Source organism: Hemiscyllium ocellatum, chromosome 23 (assembly GCF_020745735.1).
Source record: "Hemiscyllium ocellatum isolate sHemOce1 chromosome 23, sHemOce1.pat.X.cur, whole genome shotgun sequence".
NCBI lineage: Eukaryota > Metazoa > Chordata > Chondrichthyes > Orectolobiformes > Hemiscylliidae > Hemiscyllium > Hemiscyllium ocellatum.
Window position 1 is genome coordinate 17,151,398 of NC_083423.1, and position 18,878 is coordinate 17,170,275.

At 41.4% G+C, this 18,878-nt stretch overlaps 1 protein-coding gene across 1 annotated transcript in view; it reads left to right on the forward strand.

The window, feature by feature from the left end:
* Window positions 1–18,878, forward strand: part of cep41 (centrosomal protein 41) — a 49,154-nt gene extending 30,276 nt beyond the window's left edge. Inside the window, exons 10-11 of the mRNA XM_060843112.1 lie at window positions 2,310–2,525; window positions 15,806–18,878. Of these exons, the coding sequence (XP_060699095.1) occupies window positions 2,310–2,525; window positions 15,806–15,906 (317 nt within the window). The 3' untranslated portion in view covers window positions 15,907–18,878. The remainder of the gene's footprint in view (window positions 1–2,309; window positions 2,526–15,805) is intronic.

Genomic DNA, 18,878 nt, shown 5'->3' on the forward strand with positions numbered 1-18,878 from the left:
CTTGCCTCCCTTTCTGTCCTTCCTGTTGTATTTGTATCCTGGAACATCAAGCTGCCAGACCTGTCAATTCCTGAGCCGTGTTTCTGTAATTGCTATGATATCTCAGTCCCATGTTCCCAACCCTGCCCTTCATCTGCCTTCCCTGCTAGGCCTTTTGCATTGAAATAAATGCAGTTTAATTTATCAGTCCTACCTTGTTCTCTGCTTTGTCCCTGCCTGCCCTGACTGTTTGACTCACTTCTTCTGCTCTCAACTGTACCAGTGTCATATTGATCTCTTTCCTCATAATCTCCCTGGGTCCCACCCCACCACACATTCCCCACCTGCTCCCAGGCAGCTCTAGTAAATCTCCCTGCCAGTATATTATATATTGCTCATTCAACATCGAGTCAGTAAACTGGAAATTTTTATGCTAATAGCAGCTGAAGCTGAACAACACTCAGATGTGTAGATTATGTTTTTAATGACGACAGCATTTCTATAGTCCAAGTGGAAGCAGAAAATACTTAAATTCTAGTTACATCCCATTTTAATAAGTAAACTGAGTTTTAAATTGTAATTGTGTATGCAACTTAAGAGTCATGTTTAAAAACTTAGCAACTTCATTCAATGTTTACATGAATAGTGTTCCTTAATCTTATTCTGAAGGTCAGCACTTGGCAAATTCCTAGGAATGCCACTTAAAAATTCCAGTTTTAAATATGTACTCAAACATACATTGCAACTGTTTTATTTATAAATCTGCTATAAATGAAGATTCAAGATGATAGAGTTACATTAGTGTTATTAAAATCAACTTTGAGTTTTCTTTTTGCCAAAACATACTTTTGAGCTCTTCAGTGACGCAATAGAGATCTAAGCCAAATAGGCTAGACCACCCTTCAAATGTTCTGAGTGGGAGAGGAATCATGGAGTGATTAAGAAAAGAAGGAGGCCGTTTGGTTTTCAGTGCCTTTTTGGTAATCTGTCCAGTAAACATTGCTTCTCTGCTCTTTCCCAATAGCCCTATAATTTACTTCCCTTCAAGCATGTATCCAATTCCCTTTTGAATGTTCGTATGTTTCTTCTACTGCCAGCTTTTCATTGCATTACATTCTGGTTCACAACAATTAAATGCTTTCAAAAGCTCCTTCATGGGTTTTTTTGGCCAATTGACTTAAACCTGCGTTTGCAGTTTACTGACCTTTTGACCACGGAAACAGCTTCTCCACAATTACTTCGTAAAAATATTCATGATTTTGAACATTTTGATCACTTCTGCTGCAACCTGACATAACTGAAGGCCCTATTTCTGACTTAATTCTAGTTGCTTCTAAAATCTTAAGATACTTTGAAAGTGCAGTACCCAGAATTGAGCACCAACTCCAGCTGATGCCTAATCAATATGTTTTATAAAGATTTAATGCAACTCCTCACTTTGTGTTCCATTGCTGTATTGATAAAGCTGAAGATCTCTGGGTCCTGTGTGATTTTCTTTTCAAAATGTCTTAACCTGGTTGCTGCTCTCTAAGATTTATGTCTGTATGTTTCTCTCTTCTTACACTCACTTTATATTACACCATTTAAATCACATTGGCTTTCCTCATTTTTCCTATCAGAACGAATGAATTAACACTTCTCTGCATTGAGTTTTATCACATGCCTACTCATTTTGCCTATTTGACATTACCTCCCTATTTCTCTTACTGTGGGGCATTAGTGGGAAGGCAGGTTCAGCTGGGATCTGCAAACAATTGTTTTATTTATAGGGTAGGGATGAGGCAGCTATGAGACCTTTCCTGATAGAATATTTCCTTCTGAATGCTGTTTTAGTGAAACAAAACACCAGGGGTCTAGACCTCCGCATAAGTGTTATTAATATTCAATGTCTCGCTTGCCACAGAAGTGAGAAACCACATGCAGATTATTTTGCCTAAATAATCTTTAAATGCAGCACATTTCTGAGATGGTCACTTCTTTTGATGCTAGTCGTATCCATCATAAACTGAATTGAGGCATAAAGCATGCCACCAAGAATGCCACTTCCTCAGTCTGTCAGATAATCACCCGAACTTGAGCACAAGTCTGGATGGTTTACTTCAGGGAAAGAGACAAATTGGAAAGAAAATGTTCAGTTATAATGCATTTGATAATTAAATTAGTGGGCTATAACTAAGTCTTTCAAAATGCTATTTTAAACTAAAATACTTTGTTTATTTCATTTACCTGTGTCTTTCTCTTTTTGAAAAATATTAATCCAGAAATTCTGTTTATAAATAATTAAATTGAAGTTGTAGACCTAAATCACAATAATATTAATGTCATTTTAGGGTTGAAAGTTATTGCCCAGACGTTCCCAGAAGGGCTAACCACTGGATCAATTCCACTGTCATGCCAGCCTCCAGTTTTTCTGCCATCTCGCCAGAGGCAATCAACATTTCAGGAACCTCTACGCCCTGCAGAGGATAAACTCCGATTTGCGAAAGATGATTTGAGCAAGATCCAGCATTACCTGGATGAAATTCTAGTACCATCTAACTCACCCAGTAAGGAAATTCTACAAAATTAACATTCAGTTTTTGGATCTCATTTTTGGATCATTGGAGTCACTTCTGGGATAGAAGTGACCTGCACAAGAAGAACAGATTGTATCTGAATTGGAAGGGGACAAATATACTGGCAGGGAGTTTTGCTAGAGCTGATTGGGAGGATTTAAACTAGTAAGATAGGGTGTGGGACCCAGGGAAGTAGTGAGGAGAGAGATCAATGTAAGACTGGTACAGTTGGGAAAAGGAGCGAGTCAAACAGTCAGAGCAGGCAGGAACAAACCAGAGAACAAGGTAGGACTGATTAAATTGCATTTATTTCAATGCAAGAGGCCTAACTGGGAAGGCAGATGAACTTCGGGCATTATTAAGAACATGAGACTGGGATATCATAGCAGTTACAGAGATGTGGCCCAGGGATGGACAGAACTAGGAGCTTAATGTTCCAGGATACAAATGCTATAGGAAGGGTAGAAAAGGGGGGAAGAGAGAGGAGGGGTGGCGTTTTGATAAGGGGTAGCATTATGGCTGGAGTTACGAAGGAAATTCCTTGAAATACATCCAGGGAAGTTAATTGGTGGAATTGGGAAGTAAGAAAGGGATGATCGCCTTATTGGGATTGTATTATAGACCTCCCTCCCCTCCCATCCCCCCCACCAATAGTCAGTGGGAAATTGAGAAATAAATTTATGGAGATCTCAGTTGTCCATAAGAATAATATGGTGGTTCTGGTAAGGGCTTTTAACTTTCCGGACAAACGCTGCAACTGCCTTGGTGTTAAAGGTTTAAATGAAGAGGAATTTGTGAAATGTGTCCAAGAAAATTTTCTGATTCAGTATGTGGATGCGCCTAATTAGAGAAGGTGCAAAACTTCACCTACTCTTGGGGAAATAAGGCAGGGCTGGGAACTGAGGTGTCAGTGGAGGGAGCACTTTGGGACCAACAACCATAATTCTATTAGCTTTGAAATAGTGATGGAAAATAATAGACCGGATCTAAAAGTTGAAGTTCTAAATTGGAGGAAGGCCAATTTTGACAATATTGGGTAAGAACTTGCAAAAGTTGACTGGGGACAGATGTTTGAAGGGAAATGGAAGGCTAAAAATTGGGGAGCATTAAAAAATGAGATAACGAGAGTCCAAAGATCGTATATTCCTAATGGGGAGAAAGGCTAGGCTGGTAGGTGTAGGGAATGCAGGATGACTAGAGAAACTGAGGTTTTGGTTAAAAAGAAAGAAGCGTACGTCAGGTATAGGCAGCAGAAATCGAGTGAATCCTTGGAAGAGTATAAGGATACTAGGAATATACTTAAGAGGGAAATCAGGAGGGCAAAGAGGGGACATGAGATAGCTTTGGCAAATAGGGTTAAGGAGAATCCAAAGGAATTCTATAAATACGTTAAGGACGAAAGGGTAAGTCTGGAGAGAATAGGGCCCCTCAAGGATCAGCAAGGCAGCCTGTGTGTGGAACCGTAGGAGGTGGGGGAGATACTAAATGAATATTTTGGATCAGCGTTTACTGTGGGGAAGGATGAAGAATGTGGGGGGAATAGATGGTGACATCTTGAAAAGTGTCCATATTACAGAGGAGGAGCTACTGGATGTCTTAACACACAAAGGTGGATAAGTCCTCAGGACCTTTACTCAGAGAGTGATATGGGCGTGGAATGCCCTACCTGCAAATGTAGTCAACTCAACCAGCGAGATTTAAACAATCCTTGGATAAGCTCATAGATGATGATGGGATAGTGTTGGGGGACGAGCTGAGAATAGTTCACAGGTTGGTGCAACATCGAGAGCTGAAGGGCCTGTTCTGCGCTGTATTGTTCTATGTCTGATCAAGTGTATCCTCTGACTCTATGGGAAGCTAGGGAAGTGATTGCTAGGCCCCTTGCTGAGATATTTGCATCATCAATAGTCCAGAAGACTGGAGGAGTGGCTAACATGATGCCACTATTTAAGAAAGGTGGTAGGGATAAGTCAGGGAACTATAGACTAGTGAGCCTGACATTGGTTGTGGGCACGTTGTTGGAGGGAATTCTGAGGGACAGGATTTACATGTATTTGGAAAGGTAAGGACTGATTAGGGATAGTCAACATGGCTTTGTGCGTGGGAAATCATGTCTCACAAACTTGACAGAGTTTTTTGAAGAAGTAACAAGGAAGATTGATGAGAACAGAGGGGTGGCCATGACCTCTATTGACTTCAGTAAGGCATTCAACAAGGTTCCTCATGGTAGACTGGTTAGTAAGGTTAGATCTCATGGAATACGGGGAGAACTAGCTATTTGGATACAGAACTGGCTCAAAGGTGGTATAGATAGGGTGGTGGTGGAGGGTTGTTTTATAGCTTGGAGGCCTGTGACCATTGGTATGCACGCGGATCGGTGCTGGGTCCACCACTTTTCGTCATTTATATCAATAATTTGGATGTGAACATAGGAGCTATAGTTAGTAGGTTTGCACGTGACGCCAAAATTGGAAGTATAGTGAATAGCAAAGGAGGTAACCTCCGAGCACAATGGGATTTTGATGAGATGGGCCAATGGGTTGAGGAGTGCCAGATGGCAGTTAACTTAGATAAATGTGAGGTGCTGCATTTTGTAAAGACAAATCAGAGCAGGACTTGGAGTGCAGGTTCATAGTTCATTAAAAGTGGAATCACAGACAGGATAGTGAAGAAAACGTTGGGTATGCTTTCTTTTATTGGTTGCAGCATTGAGTTTTGGAATTGGGAAGTCATGTTGCAGCTGTACAGGACATCAGTTAGGCCACTTTTGGAATATTGTGTGCAATTCTGGTCTCCCTTCTATTGGAAGGGTGTTGTGAAACTTGAAAGGGTTCAGAAAAGATCGACAAGGATGTTGCCAGGGTTGGAGGATTTGAGCTACAGGGAGAGGCTGAATAGGCTGGATCTGTTTTTCCTGGAGTGTCAGAGGCTGAGGGGTGACATTGTAGAGGTCTATGAACTCATGAGGGACGTAGACAGGGTAAATCAAGGTCTTTTCCCTGGGATGGGGAACTCCAGAACTGGAGAGTATTGGTTTAGAATGAGAGGGGGAAAAAGTTTAAAAGGGTCCTTAGGGGCAATGTTTTCACGCAGAGGGAAATGGAGTGAGCTGCCAGAGTGGAGACATAAAAAAACTGCAGATGTTGGAATCCAAGGTAAACAAGTAGGAGGCTGGAAGGACACAGCAAGCCATGCAGCATCAGGAGGTGGAAAAGTCAACATTTCAGGTGGAACCATTCTTCAGAACTGAAGATGTTTTACACCCAAAACATCGAATTCTCCACCCCTTGATGCTACAGAGGAAGTGGTGGAGGCTGGTACAATTACAACATTTTAAAAGGCATCCGAATGGGTGTATTAATAAGAAGGCTTTAGAAGGATATGGGCCAAGTGCTGGCAACTGGGACTAGATTAGGTTAAGATATCTGGTCAGCAGGGATGGGTTGGACTGCAAGGTCTGTTTCTGTGCTGTACTTCTCTGACTTAAAGGAAGTCTAAAAGCTCACCAAGTGCAAACATTGTTTAAGAGAAAGTTGAGCTGGTCTCTGCTTGCGGTATTATACTTTCTGGGTCAGTTTTATGTTTGAACTATCCAGTGCAGTTTGATAGTAGTCAGTCTTGTATTATTGAAGGTAGACATCCTTTGCATGAGATGTTAAAGCTGTCCTAAGGCTATTGACTACGAAACCTGATAACCCCCAGTTCTATCTCGCCACCGCCTGCTAATTCGTTTACTGTCTCTAAATTTTTAGATTACTTTTCTTTAAATTAGATTCCCGACAGTGTAGAAACAGGCCCTTCAGCCTCCGAAGAGTAACCCACCCAGACTCATTTCCCTCTCACTAATGCACCTAATACTATGGATGGTTTAGCATGGCCAATTCGCCTCTCCTGCACATCTTTGCACTGTGGGAGGAAACCAGATCACCCGGAGGAAACCCACGGAGAAACTCCATACAGACAGTCGCCTGAGGCTGGAATCAAACTGGGTCCTTGGCACTGTGAGGCAGCAGTGCTAACCACTGAGCCACCTGTATCTGACACTGAATATGCAGAAATGCCCTCACTAAATAGAGGGAAGACATAAAGACATTGCCTTTGTCCTGCACTCCCAATTTTCCATCCTAACTGATCAACTCTTATCATCTCCCTGACAGTTGTCTGAGTCTGAATCAGATGATTGTCACCTCTGTATTATATTTGATCCCAAGATGAATTTCTGGTCACATCTATGTCACTGCTGAGATGGCTTATTACTGCCTGTATAACCTCTTCATTTTATCTGTTGAAACCCTCACCCATGCTTTTGTTACTGCTAATCTTGACTATTCTGACAGGCTCCTGATTGGTCTTCCACGTTTTGTCTTCTGTAACCTTGAGCTCATTCAAAACTCTGGTGTCCTTGTCCTAACTCTTACCAATGACCGAAGTTTTTTTCCATTTGCAGTTAAAAGGAATGATGGCAAGAAAATTTTATGGCTTTGCTTCTACCATTGCCCAGAGTCATAGAGTCACAGAGATGTACAGCATGGAAACAGACCCTTTGTTCCAACCTGTCCATGCCGACCAGATATCCCAACCCAATCTAGTCCCACCTGCCAGCTCCTGGCCCATATCCCTCCAAACCCTTCCTATTCATATATCCATCCAAATGCCTCTTAAATGTTGCAATTGTACCACCCTCCAACACATCCTCTGGCAGCTCATTCCATACACGTACCACCCTCTGCGTGAAAACGTTGCCCCTTAGGTCTCTTTTGTATCTTTCCCCTCTCACCCTAAACCTATGCCCTCTAGTTCTGGACTCCCCGACCCCAGGGAAAAGACTTTGTCTGTCTATTTACCCTATCAATGACCCTCGTAATTTTGTAAACCTCTATAAAGTCACCCCTCAGCCTCCGACGCTCCAGAGAAAACAGCCCCAGCCTGTTCAGCCTCTCCCTCTAGCTCAGATCCTCCAACCCTGGCAACATGCTTGTAAATCTTTTCTGAACCCTTTCAAGTTTCACAACATCTTTCCAATAGGAAGGAGACCAGAATTGCACGCAATATTCCAACATTGGCCTAACCAATGTCCTGTACAGCCGCAACATGACCTCCCAACTCCTGTACTCAATACGCTGACCAAAAAAGGAAAGCATACCAAACGCCGCCTTCACTATCCTATCTACCTACACCTCCACTTTCAAGGAGCTATGAACCTGCACTCCAAGGTCTCTTTGTTCAGCAACACTCTCTAGGACTTTACCATTAAATGTATAAGTCCTGCTAAGATTTGCTTTCCCAAAATGCAGCACCTTGCATTTATCTGAATTAAACTCCATCTCCCACATCACAGCCCATCTGGTCCAGATCCTGCTGTAATCTGAGGTAACCCTGTTCGCTGTGTACTACACCTCCAATTTTGGTGTCATCTGCAAACTTACTAACTGTACCTCTGATGCTCACATCCAAATCATTTATGTAAATGACAAAAAGTTGAGGGCCCAGCACCAATCCTTGTGGCACTCCACTGGTCACAGGCCTCCAGTCTGAAAAACAACCCTCCACCACCACCCTCTGTCTTCTACCTTTGAGTCAGTTCTGTATCCAAATGGCTAGTTCTCCCTGTATTCCATGAGATCTAACCTTGCTAACCAGTCTCCCATGGGGAATCTTGTAGCTAGTTAACTTGTACAAATATGCGTATCTTACCTTATTAAATATGCAAATTACAGCAAATCCTCTATACGCATGAAATCACAAATCACAAATTCTCTTATTTGCGCCAAGGGCTTAGTAAAACAAAAATTAATACCACTTCCAAAAATTGCGTATCTGTGATATTTTTTAACCATTTTAACTTATTTTTAATGAGCTCTGCACTCACAAATTTCATAATGCACAGGGATGCCTGACCTGCTGTGCTTTTCCAGTAACACATTTTTCAGCTCTGATCTCCAACATCTGCAGTCCTCACTTTCTCCTTACTAATCTCTTGTACAGCTTTAACATGATATCCCAATTCCTTTAGTCAATGCTCTGACTGATCAAAGCAAGTGTGCCAAACCACCCTGTCTACCTGTGATCCACTTTCAAGGAGCTATGTATCTGCACCCCTAGCCTAGGTCACTCTGTTCACCAGTATTCCTCAGGGTCCTATCATTAACTATTTAAGCTCTGTGCTGGTTTGTCTTACCAAAGTGCAACACCTCATTTTTATCTAAATTAACCATCATCTACCATTCTATGACCCTCTGGCCCAGTTGATCAAGATTCCATGGAACTCCGAGCCGCCTTCACTATCCACTATACCACCAATTTTTGGAGTCATCCACAAGCTTACAATGCCCCCTGTCAGATCCTTGCACATCTGACAGAAATTTACCAGTACCTCCACCAATGTCATCTATTGTATCTGTTGCACCTCCCTCTACATCAGGGAGACAGGACGCCAACTTGCGGATTGTTTCAGAGAACATCTCTGGGACACCCGCACTAACCAACCCCACTGCCCCATGGCTGAATACTTCAACGCCCCCTCCCACTCTGCCAAGGTCATGCAGGTCCTGGGCCGCCTCCATCACCAAACCCTTACCACCTGACACCTGGAGGAAGAATGCCTCCTATTCCGCCTTGGGATCCTGCAACCACGCAGAATCAATGTGGATTTCACCAGTTTTCTCACTTCCCCTCCCCTCCACATTATTCTAATCCCAAGCCACCAACTTGGCACCTCCCTCCTGACCTGTCCATCACCTTTCCCATCTGTCCTCTCCACCCTTCTCTCTGACCTATCACCTTCTCCCTCCCCTTCATCTACCTATCGCATTCTAAACTACCTTCCCCCTAACCCCATCCCCCTCTCATTTATCTCTCAGCCCCCAACCCCACAAGCCTCATTCCTGATGAAGGGCTTATACCCAAAACATCGATTCTCTTGCTCCACAGATGCTGCCTGACAGCTGTGCTTTTACAGCACCACACTCTCAACTCTGATCACCAGCATCTGTAGTCCTCACGTGCTCCTAATGCCCCCTACATTCTTGTCTAAGCCATTTATATAAATTGCAAATAACATTGAACCTTGCGGCACAGCGCTGGTTACAGGCCTCCAGTCTGAATGACAACCCTCTGTCTCATCTCGTCAAGCCAATTTTGTATCCAATTGGCTAGTTTTCCCTGGATCCCATGTAAAACAACCATGTGGAACCTAGTCGGAAGCATTGCTAACGTCCATGTAGACAACTTCTACCACCCTGACGTCATCTAACTTTTTGGTCACCTCTTCAAAAACTTAAAGAAGTTTGCAAAAAACAGTTTCCCATGCACAAGGCCATTGCTGACTATCCCTAATCAGACCTTGTTTTTAACAAATGCATGTAGATCCTATCTCTCTGAATCCCCTCCAGCACCTTACCCATCACTGACATCAAGATCACCAGTTTGTAGTTCCCTAGCTTTTCCTTGCAGCCTTTCTTAAATAGTGCCACAATATTAACCATTCTCCAGTCTTTCAGTACCTCATCCATGGCTATCGATGATACAAATATCTCTGCTAGGGACCCTGTAATTTCTTCTCTAGCTTCATATCCTCAGATATGCTTGATCTGGTCTTGGGGATTTGTCAATCTTTATCCATTTTAAGACATCGTGCACCTCCTCTTCTGTAACTGTACTCTTTTCAAGACATCACCAATTTATTTCCTCACGTTCCCTAGCTTCTGGTGTTTCTCCACAGTAAATACTGAAGCAAAATATTCTTTTAGGATCTCTACTACCTGATGTAATTTCACACATAGATCGTCTCATTTGATTTTTCTGGGGTCCTACTCTCTCCCTAGTTACTCTCTTGCCCTTAATATACTTGTAGAATCTCTTTAGATTCTCTTAATCTTTATCTGCCAAAGCTATCTCATGTCCCCTTTTTACCCTCTTGATTTTCCCTTTTAAGTGTATTCCCAAGCTCCCTGTACTCATCAAGGTATTCACATGATCGCAACTAAAAATACCAGACTCATGCTTCCTTTTTTCTTTACTAGAGCCTTAATATCTCTAGTTATCCAATGTTCCTGAGAACTGCCAGCTTTGTCCTTCACACTGACAGGATCATGCTGTTCCTCAAAACTAATTATCTATTAGTGAGTTTTGAAAAGATTTATAGCTCGGTTCAGGTTCTGGATATAGGTTTGCTTGCAGAGCTAGAAGGTTCATTTTCAGACATTTCGTCATCATACTAGGTAACATTTTCAGTGAGCCTCCATACAAAACACTGCTGGTGTTTCCTGCTTTCTATTTATGTTTGGGTTTCTTTGGGGTGTGATGTCACTTCCTGTTCTTTTTCTCAGGGGAGTGGTAAATGGGATCCAAGTCCATGTGTTTGTTGATAGACTTCTGGTTGGAATGCCATGCTTCTAGGAATTCTCGTGCTTGTCTCTGTTTGGCTTTTTCGAGGATGGATGTGTTGTCTCAGTCGAAGTGGTGTCCTTCCATATCTGTATGTCAGGATACTAGTGAGAGAGGATCATGTTGTTTTGTGGCTGGTTGATATTCAGATATCCTGGTGTCTAGTTTTCTGCCTGTTTGTCCAATGTAGTGTTTATTACAGTTCTTGCATGGTATTTTGTAAATGACAATAGTTTTGTTTGTTGTCTGTAGAAGGTCTTTCAAGTTCATTAGCTGCTGTTTTAGTGTGTTGGTGGGTTTGTGGGTTACCATGATGCCAAAGGGTCTGAGTCCAATCTTCCAACTAGAGAACCAAACCACAGCCCTACTCAAAAAACTTCAGAAATCCGGAGAAATAAATAAGACCAACTTCCAAAAAATGAAACTAGATGGATCCAACACAGCACTCTTCTACGGATTACACAAAATTCACAAACCAGGAGCCCCCCTCAAACCCATAATCTTGCTACCTGGAACACCAACTTACAGATTGGTCAAGGAGCTGCAACAAAGACTAAAACAATTAGTAGAAGACTCACGCCACTCCATCCACTCCACCCAAGAATTCCTGAAGACCATCGAAGACAGCAAGGTAGAAGAGGATGAAATAATGGTCTCCTTTGGGGCGGCACAGTGGCTCAATGGTTAGCACTGCTGCCTCACAGCACCAGGGACCCAGGTTCGATTCCAGCCTCAGGTGACTGTCTTTGTGGAGTTTGCACATTCTCCCCATGTCTGCATGCATTTCCTCCGGGTGCTCTGGTTTTCTCCCAGAGACCAAAGATGAGAAGGTCAGGTGAAATGGTCATGCTAAATTGCCCATTGTGTTAGGTTCATTAGTCAGAGGGAAATGGGTCTGGGTGGGTTACTCTTTGAGGGTCGGTATGGACTGGTTGGGCCATAGGGCCTCTTTCCACACTGTAAGGAATCTAATCTAATCTAACAGCCCTGTTCACATCAATTATTAGCAAGGACAGTATCGTCAAGCTAGTGGACCAAGGCCTACCACCCACTTCACTTTCAAAAACAAAACCTACAGACAAACCAACGGAACGCCCATGGGAGCTCCGATATTAGGATTCTTAGCAGAGGCAGTAATGCAGAGACTTGAGCAAACAGCTCTGCCAACCATCCAGCCCAAACTTTGGGTCCGCTATGTGAATGACACCTTTGCCATCGCTAACCGAAACAAATTAGAGGAAACCTTCAAGATCATCAATAATACCCTTACTGGCATAAAATTCACCAAAGAGGAGGAAAACAATATGTTTTCCTATATGTCACAGTAGAGCGAACAGCCAATGGGGAACTTGAAACCAACATCTACAGGAAAACAACACATACAGACCATTTATTGAACTACAGAAGCAATCATCCCAACATACACAAATGAAACTGCATCAGAACATTATTTCAGTGAGCCACCACACACTGCAGCACAGAGGAACTACGCAGAGCAGAGGAAAATCACCTATACAGTGTATTCAAAAAGAATGGGTACCCAATGAACACAGTCCGCCAATTTCTTGCAACAAACCCAAACAAGCAGACAAAATGCATCCAGAAACCCTAGCTACTCTCTCCTACATCAAAGACATCTTGGTAATGACTGCAGACTACTCAGACCCCTTGGCATCATGGTAACCCACAAACCCACCAACACACTAAAACAGCAGCTAATGAACTTGAAAGACCTTCTACAGACAACAAACAAAACTATTGTCATTTACAAAATACCATGCAAGAACTGTAAAAACACTACATTGGACAAACGGGCAGAAAGCTAGACACCAGGATATCTGAATATCAACTAGCCACAAAACGACATGACCCTCTCTAGTATCCTTACGAACAGATATGGAAAGACACCACTTCGACTGGGACAATACATCCATCCTCAGACAAGCCAAACAGAGACAAACACGAGAATTCCTAGAAGCATGGCATTCCAACCAGAAGTCTATCAACAATCACATGGACTTGGATCCCATTTACCACTCCCCTGAGAAAAAGAACAGGAAATGACATCACCATAGGAAATGGTGTCACCGCAGAAACTGACATCACCTCAAGGAAGCCCAAACATATAAATAGAAAGCAGGAAACACCAGCAATGCTTTGTACGGAGGCTCACTGAAGATGTCACCTAGTATGGTGACAAAACATCTGAAAAATTAACCTTCCAGCTCGGCAAGCAAATCTACATCCAGAACCCATTATCAATCTTTTGAAAGCCTCCTATGTGCCAGATGCCCCTTTAGTTGTGAACAGCCTCCCCCACTTCCACTTCTGAAAGATCTTGTTTGATACCATCAAATTTGGCCTGGCTCCAATTTAGACATTTAACATGTAGGCCAGGCCTATCCTTTTTCATAACTATCTTAAAGCCAATAGAATTTTGGTTAATGGTCCCAAAGCGCTTGAATAAGATGAAATGCTCTCCATTGCCAAGACCTTCTTGGCAATGGAGAGCATTTCATCTTATTCTGAGGCCCCGGCATCATATGCAAAGCCAAATTAGTCACCACTTCAGACACTACAAGCCAAAAACTACCCTTCACACTGGTGGTGCTTACCTCTCCACTCTGGCCAAATTCTACATAAGAAAATTAAACTTGATTCCTGAACAAAGTTCTGGTAAACAAGGTGGTGGAGAGCTGGTTAATCCTCTTGCCTGCTGACCACAAAAAGAGACTATGTCACCAGACCCAGCCAGCCTGGACAGAAACAGCAGCACAAGTTAGTGCTGCTTGCAGTGTGAAAATGCTGCAGGATGGTCGGTGATCTCCTGCATTCTGCAAGGGCAAGTGCTCCCCTCTTCCCTCTGCTTCCTGACATCCCAAGGAACATCATATACTCAAACTATCTGCAATTGCTTCCTATCAGTTCACCGTTCCCACTGTGACCCACGACATTGAACCCAATCCCAGACTTAATTTGTCCCCTCTCCTCATAACCCCATTTATTACCCCTTAATAAGATGCCATTAGTGATCAAGCCCCAGTGATTGACTACACCCACTCATTTGGCAGGGCTGCTCTGAATGACTGCAGTCTACCCTTGGATTGATACCTTAACAGCACTCCAACTGACCTACATGTAATCTCCAGATTGCCTGCACTAGACCTGGAGGACTGACTGTTACCCAATCCCTGGACTGCAAGGGCACGTACTCCTGCACTTGCGTTGGACAAAATGTCTGACTGTGGCTAACCCACAGGCTAGAATCAGACAAGGCCTTTGACTGATTGTGCCTATACCTTTTGACTACTGGAGTTCATCTCATCCCATTAAATTTCATCACCTTTGACTTTCACACGTCGTAATTTTCTTCAAATACATGTGCTTTTGCCACATGTCTGCTCCCTCCCCAACTGATATACGTTTGCTCACGAATGCTTTCCTCTGCTGTAAGTTGCCTGTCTCTCCTCCTGTGCTTTAAAAAAGAAGTCATGCTAAGACACAATCTGCCTCTCTGTATCTCAATAAATCCTAAATGTACAGAGCGTCAAAAATGGGCTAAAACCTAGAGACTGCCTGGTTCATTCAAGCCTAAAATTCCTGTGTAGCAACATAAGACGTTCCACAGTGCAAACTGACCTGCAAAGAGCATGCAATTCCTGGCTGTTCCTCCATTCTAATGTAGATGCTTGAAACCTGAAGTGGTAGCTGCATTGGACCAAGAGCAAGCATGACAATGTTGTGAGACTGGTGTTTTGCTGACATGGAGTTGCATGGATGAAGGTCCAGGAAGAGTGGGGCTATTGACCATGGAGGGACCTGATGCAGAAAAGCAGTTCCATGTGAAGGGAAGTTGGTACCATCATTCTGCGAGTTGCTATAGAAGTTGCTAAGACACGTTGACACTCTCATTTACCTTGGAGTTGAAGTTTTGTGAAGTTTCTCGATTGGGGAGAAAAAGATTGAAAATGCAATATCAGTCATTGGGTTGGGATATTAATAAGATGCATATGATTTGAAATTAGTTTCTTGCCACACACCAGTGAGATTCTGAATTCTCCAAAACCTGCTGACTTAATTGAGCGAGTGTCTCAATGTCAAGAACCTGTGGGTTTTGTTTCATTCGTACCTAATTAAGCCATCTTGCCATTATTCACGATGTACCAATAGGGAAAATCCTGTTCACCCATCACCTCTGTGCTGGCTACCCTATGTTGATGGCTGGCTAAGCATTGATTTAAAAATTGTCATGCTTTTTTAAAAACCCTTCTGTAATTTTCCCCCTCACTACCTCTATAATTGCCTCCCCAGCTTCATTGTTCTGAAGAGAAATCTCTAATCTTGGTTTCTGGTCCATTACTGTCATGACTTACCACACTGATTGCTGAGCCTTCAGCTACTAAGGCCAAAAGCTCTGGAGTTCCTACCATTTGAGTGGATTTGTAAAATCCCCTTTAGAGTCTTTAATGAATTTTCAGCTGTCTATTGAAGGCTTTGGCTATATGTTGTTGACCTGTTCTCCTCTTCAGGCATGAGAGTGAGTTATAAAATAGGCATGAATATAGGACACACTCATTATTTGACCTTTCTTATTGCTTTGTCTTCTGCAAGTTGCAATTTTCAAATTGAAAAATAATTGTCTTTTAATAATTTCAACTGTACTCTATCACTTTTTGTTAACTTCATCTTTTCCACCCCTAATACTATGCTGGTAGGAGTCTTTATCTGAGGCAATTAGAGAAGACATTCTCGGCTATTTTCAACATTCATTCCTATTGTTGCTACATTGTTTGGTTCAGTGCTGTCCATTCCATGAGTACATTTAGCTTAAAACAATTTTCTTAGCAATGAAAATGTTCTCATTCTTCTTATTTAATGTCTTTTAGGCAGCTTCAGTCATCTCTCATCATCAAGAATGCAATTGAAGTCCTCCAGCAGCTCTGTTCGTGCCCAGACAGGCAGCATCCAAAATAAACCATGGAAATAATGAACAGAATGTTAATCCTTCAACTCTCTTAATACTTCTGCTTTTTTTAATCATTAGCTACTGTATTGCAAAAGAGCTCTAGAAAAAAGTTATCACTGACATTCTTTTTAAAAAAAACTTGAAGCAATCTTTAGAAATGGATGCTTTTGAAAACAATAGCCGACATACGTTTTGAGGAAAAGCAATGTAGTGCACTACTTGGGCTTAAATTACCCACTTTAATCTTATTAATAGCTTTAACTCCATCCAAAAGGCGTGGAAAATATTAAACAGGAAAATAAGGGAAAATTATTCAGCACTATTAACATTACTGAGTCCTGTGTTGTCAAGCACAGGTTTTGAATACACAATAAATACCACCACAGATTTGGATGTAGAAATACAGATACAATACTTACTGCACCATAAGAATACCCTCACACAAAGTGCTGTCCTTTTTTTTATTTTCCCTTTTGGTTCCAAAGACAAAATGAGGAAAATATTCTTTTCTGTCTCATCACAAAACTCTGGGCTAATCCCAGTCATTGGTTTTAAGCGATTTTATTTTCTTCCTTCCCCACAACTATCATTTGATGATTAATGACTACCTCAGAAATGAAATTGTTGACAAATTTTTTCAGCTAGTGACATGTCCTAAACAGTACTTAATGCAATGCAAAGGAATTAAATAGCAGTTGAAGAGATGCTTATCATTCCAACAGTACATTAGATTGGTAACATGCCAACATATAACATGCTCAAACTCTACAATGGAATACAAGTAATGTATTTATAAACCTAGTGCACTTTGAGCTACTTATCAAAATTTTAACTGCCCATATTGTTAAATTTGTTCAATCAACTCAGAACATTTCTACTGGCATATATATCATTGTGTCAGGGCAGCATTTCATAAACCAATGTGAAAAGTTTCTTGGGTTAGTAGTTTGTACCCTGTTTCAGTTTGCATCTGAGCCTCTGAGAGCAAATGTATATCCTGACTGATGTTTCAGTAAATACATAATGAATGCACATGAATATGACTTCAGCATTCTTTGAAATGAAGTCTATGCATGTACTGAACTGGATTGTGGTGTGCTCAGTGCCTCTCATTGTTACCCTTGATTTGTAGGTATTTGTACTTCGTTAAGTTTATTTTCAATTGCTGCCTTTGATTTATTTTCTTTTAATTTCAGTGCAGCTGCCTTGATACAGTATGAAGCTATTGATAGTTTTTACATGTATTTCAAAACATTTTGGCTTTCTTTTCTGTTTACCAAAACCAGTGGAATTACTTTTAATTGTTAAATTCCACTCTCTTAAAAGAGATTCTGGTATCTTCAGAAACACTTTAGGATTCCACAATTCCATTTGTTATTGTTTTTAAAAAAAAAACAAAGTGATCTTTCCCAATTTTCAATTTTAAAGTGATTATGCTGTTTAGATCCATCTCAGTCTGGCAACTTATAGGGACCTAGCATACAGGGGAATAGTGTTATGGTGATATCTCTGATTTTAATTTAATTGTGAGACCTAGAGTAACATTCACCTATGTCATGCTTTTCTGGAGCTAATTAAACTCTATTTTAGCCAAATGTGCAAATTAACCGAATGTGCAAACCCTAAAAACTATTTTGATGGTCTGTGCTTCTATGAGAAAATGAAGTGAGTCAAGCCGACGACAAATTATATCCTGATGATTCGCAGATTGACTGTGCTTATTGACTAGTTCCTGGCTACAATCAATGAGTTGATAAGTTTTTTTTCTTTTGCTTCCAATTTTGAAGGCCTTTTTCTTCCACCACCATGTATGTGTAGCAATATGACTCATAGATGCTCGCAGTAGTACGTTTCATCCTGATACCCCTGCCTATGTCTCTCTCCCAATGAGCCAAATTAATACTTGTATATCTGCACAAAGCTGAAGTTGTCTATGTTTTCTGCCTCTGTTTAAAAGGTTTTTACTTGTGCTGAGAAAATGTGGCAGTGTTTTCTCAATGACATGTCTTTTTCCAAATACAGACATTCATTGGGTGATTATTGTCTAAATGTGTTAACAGGTTGATGAGAATAGTAACGTAGCAGTGTCCCATTACTGTTGGGTATAAGATTTTGTAGTGGCCAGTAGTCTTCCAGCAGGGAGTCATCTTTCCTAACTATATACACAAAATGCAGCTCATTGCCATGGCTACCTTCTAAGGACTTTCTTTTATTGTTAATTGTGTCTCAAATACAATTGCACAGTTGTTCTCCTTTCCAGCAACAACTTTCAGAGGAAAATTTAATACACACAACAGCAAAGTTGGATAAGCAAGTACTAATCACCATATGGCATTAAGACCGACAGAATTGGCAGGTATTTGTTCATGTTTTCTAAAGCATGGATCTTGAGCCAGGGGACTGAAAACCCTCAGAGCCAATTAAAAAAAAATACTGTGATAGACATGCACTTTTTTAAACAGAATTTATCTGACAAGGATCTAAATGAGGACCCCTCGGAGATTTTCACTTCTCTAGCCCAGGGATACTAGGATCCAACCATAAGTGACCTTAATACATCACCCTGAGTGTTACTGATTTAGTGCAGATCAGAGATCAAGCTTGTAAGCATCTTAGTCTGATTTTTAAAAACATTTCTTCTTACACATTCTGCTGTCTTGTATGAAGATGTGAAATGTTACCAACAGATATGATGTGCATGTTAATGGTCTTTGAGTTATTTTTTGTGGAGGAGTTTCCTGCTCTAATATCAGGCATCCAGTATGAGGCCTGGAACAGATCAGATCATTATATAATGGGCACACTGCTAGTAAAAACTGCATCCCAGATGGATGCTTCATATTTTGCTCCTTGTAATTGTTCTGCATGTTTTGTGAATGTCAACTAGATGATTATGACTGTGGCATTGGTCAAATGATGTTGGATTTTGGTTTTGAACATAGAAGTCTGTACATTTTGTATTTTTAAAATAAAATGTATTTGTTTTAAAATTT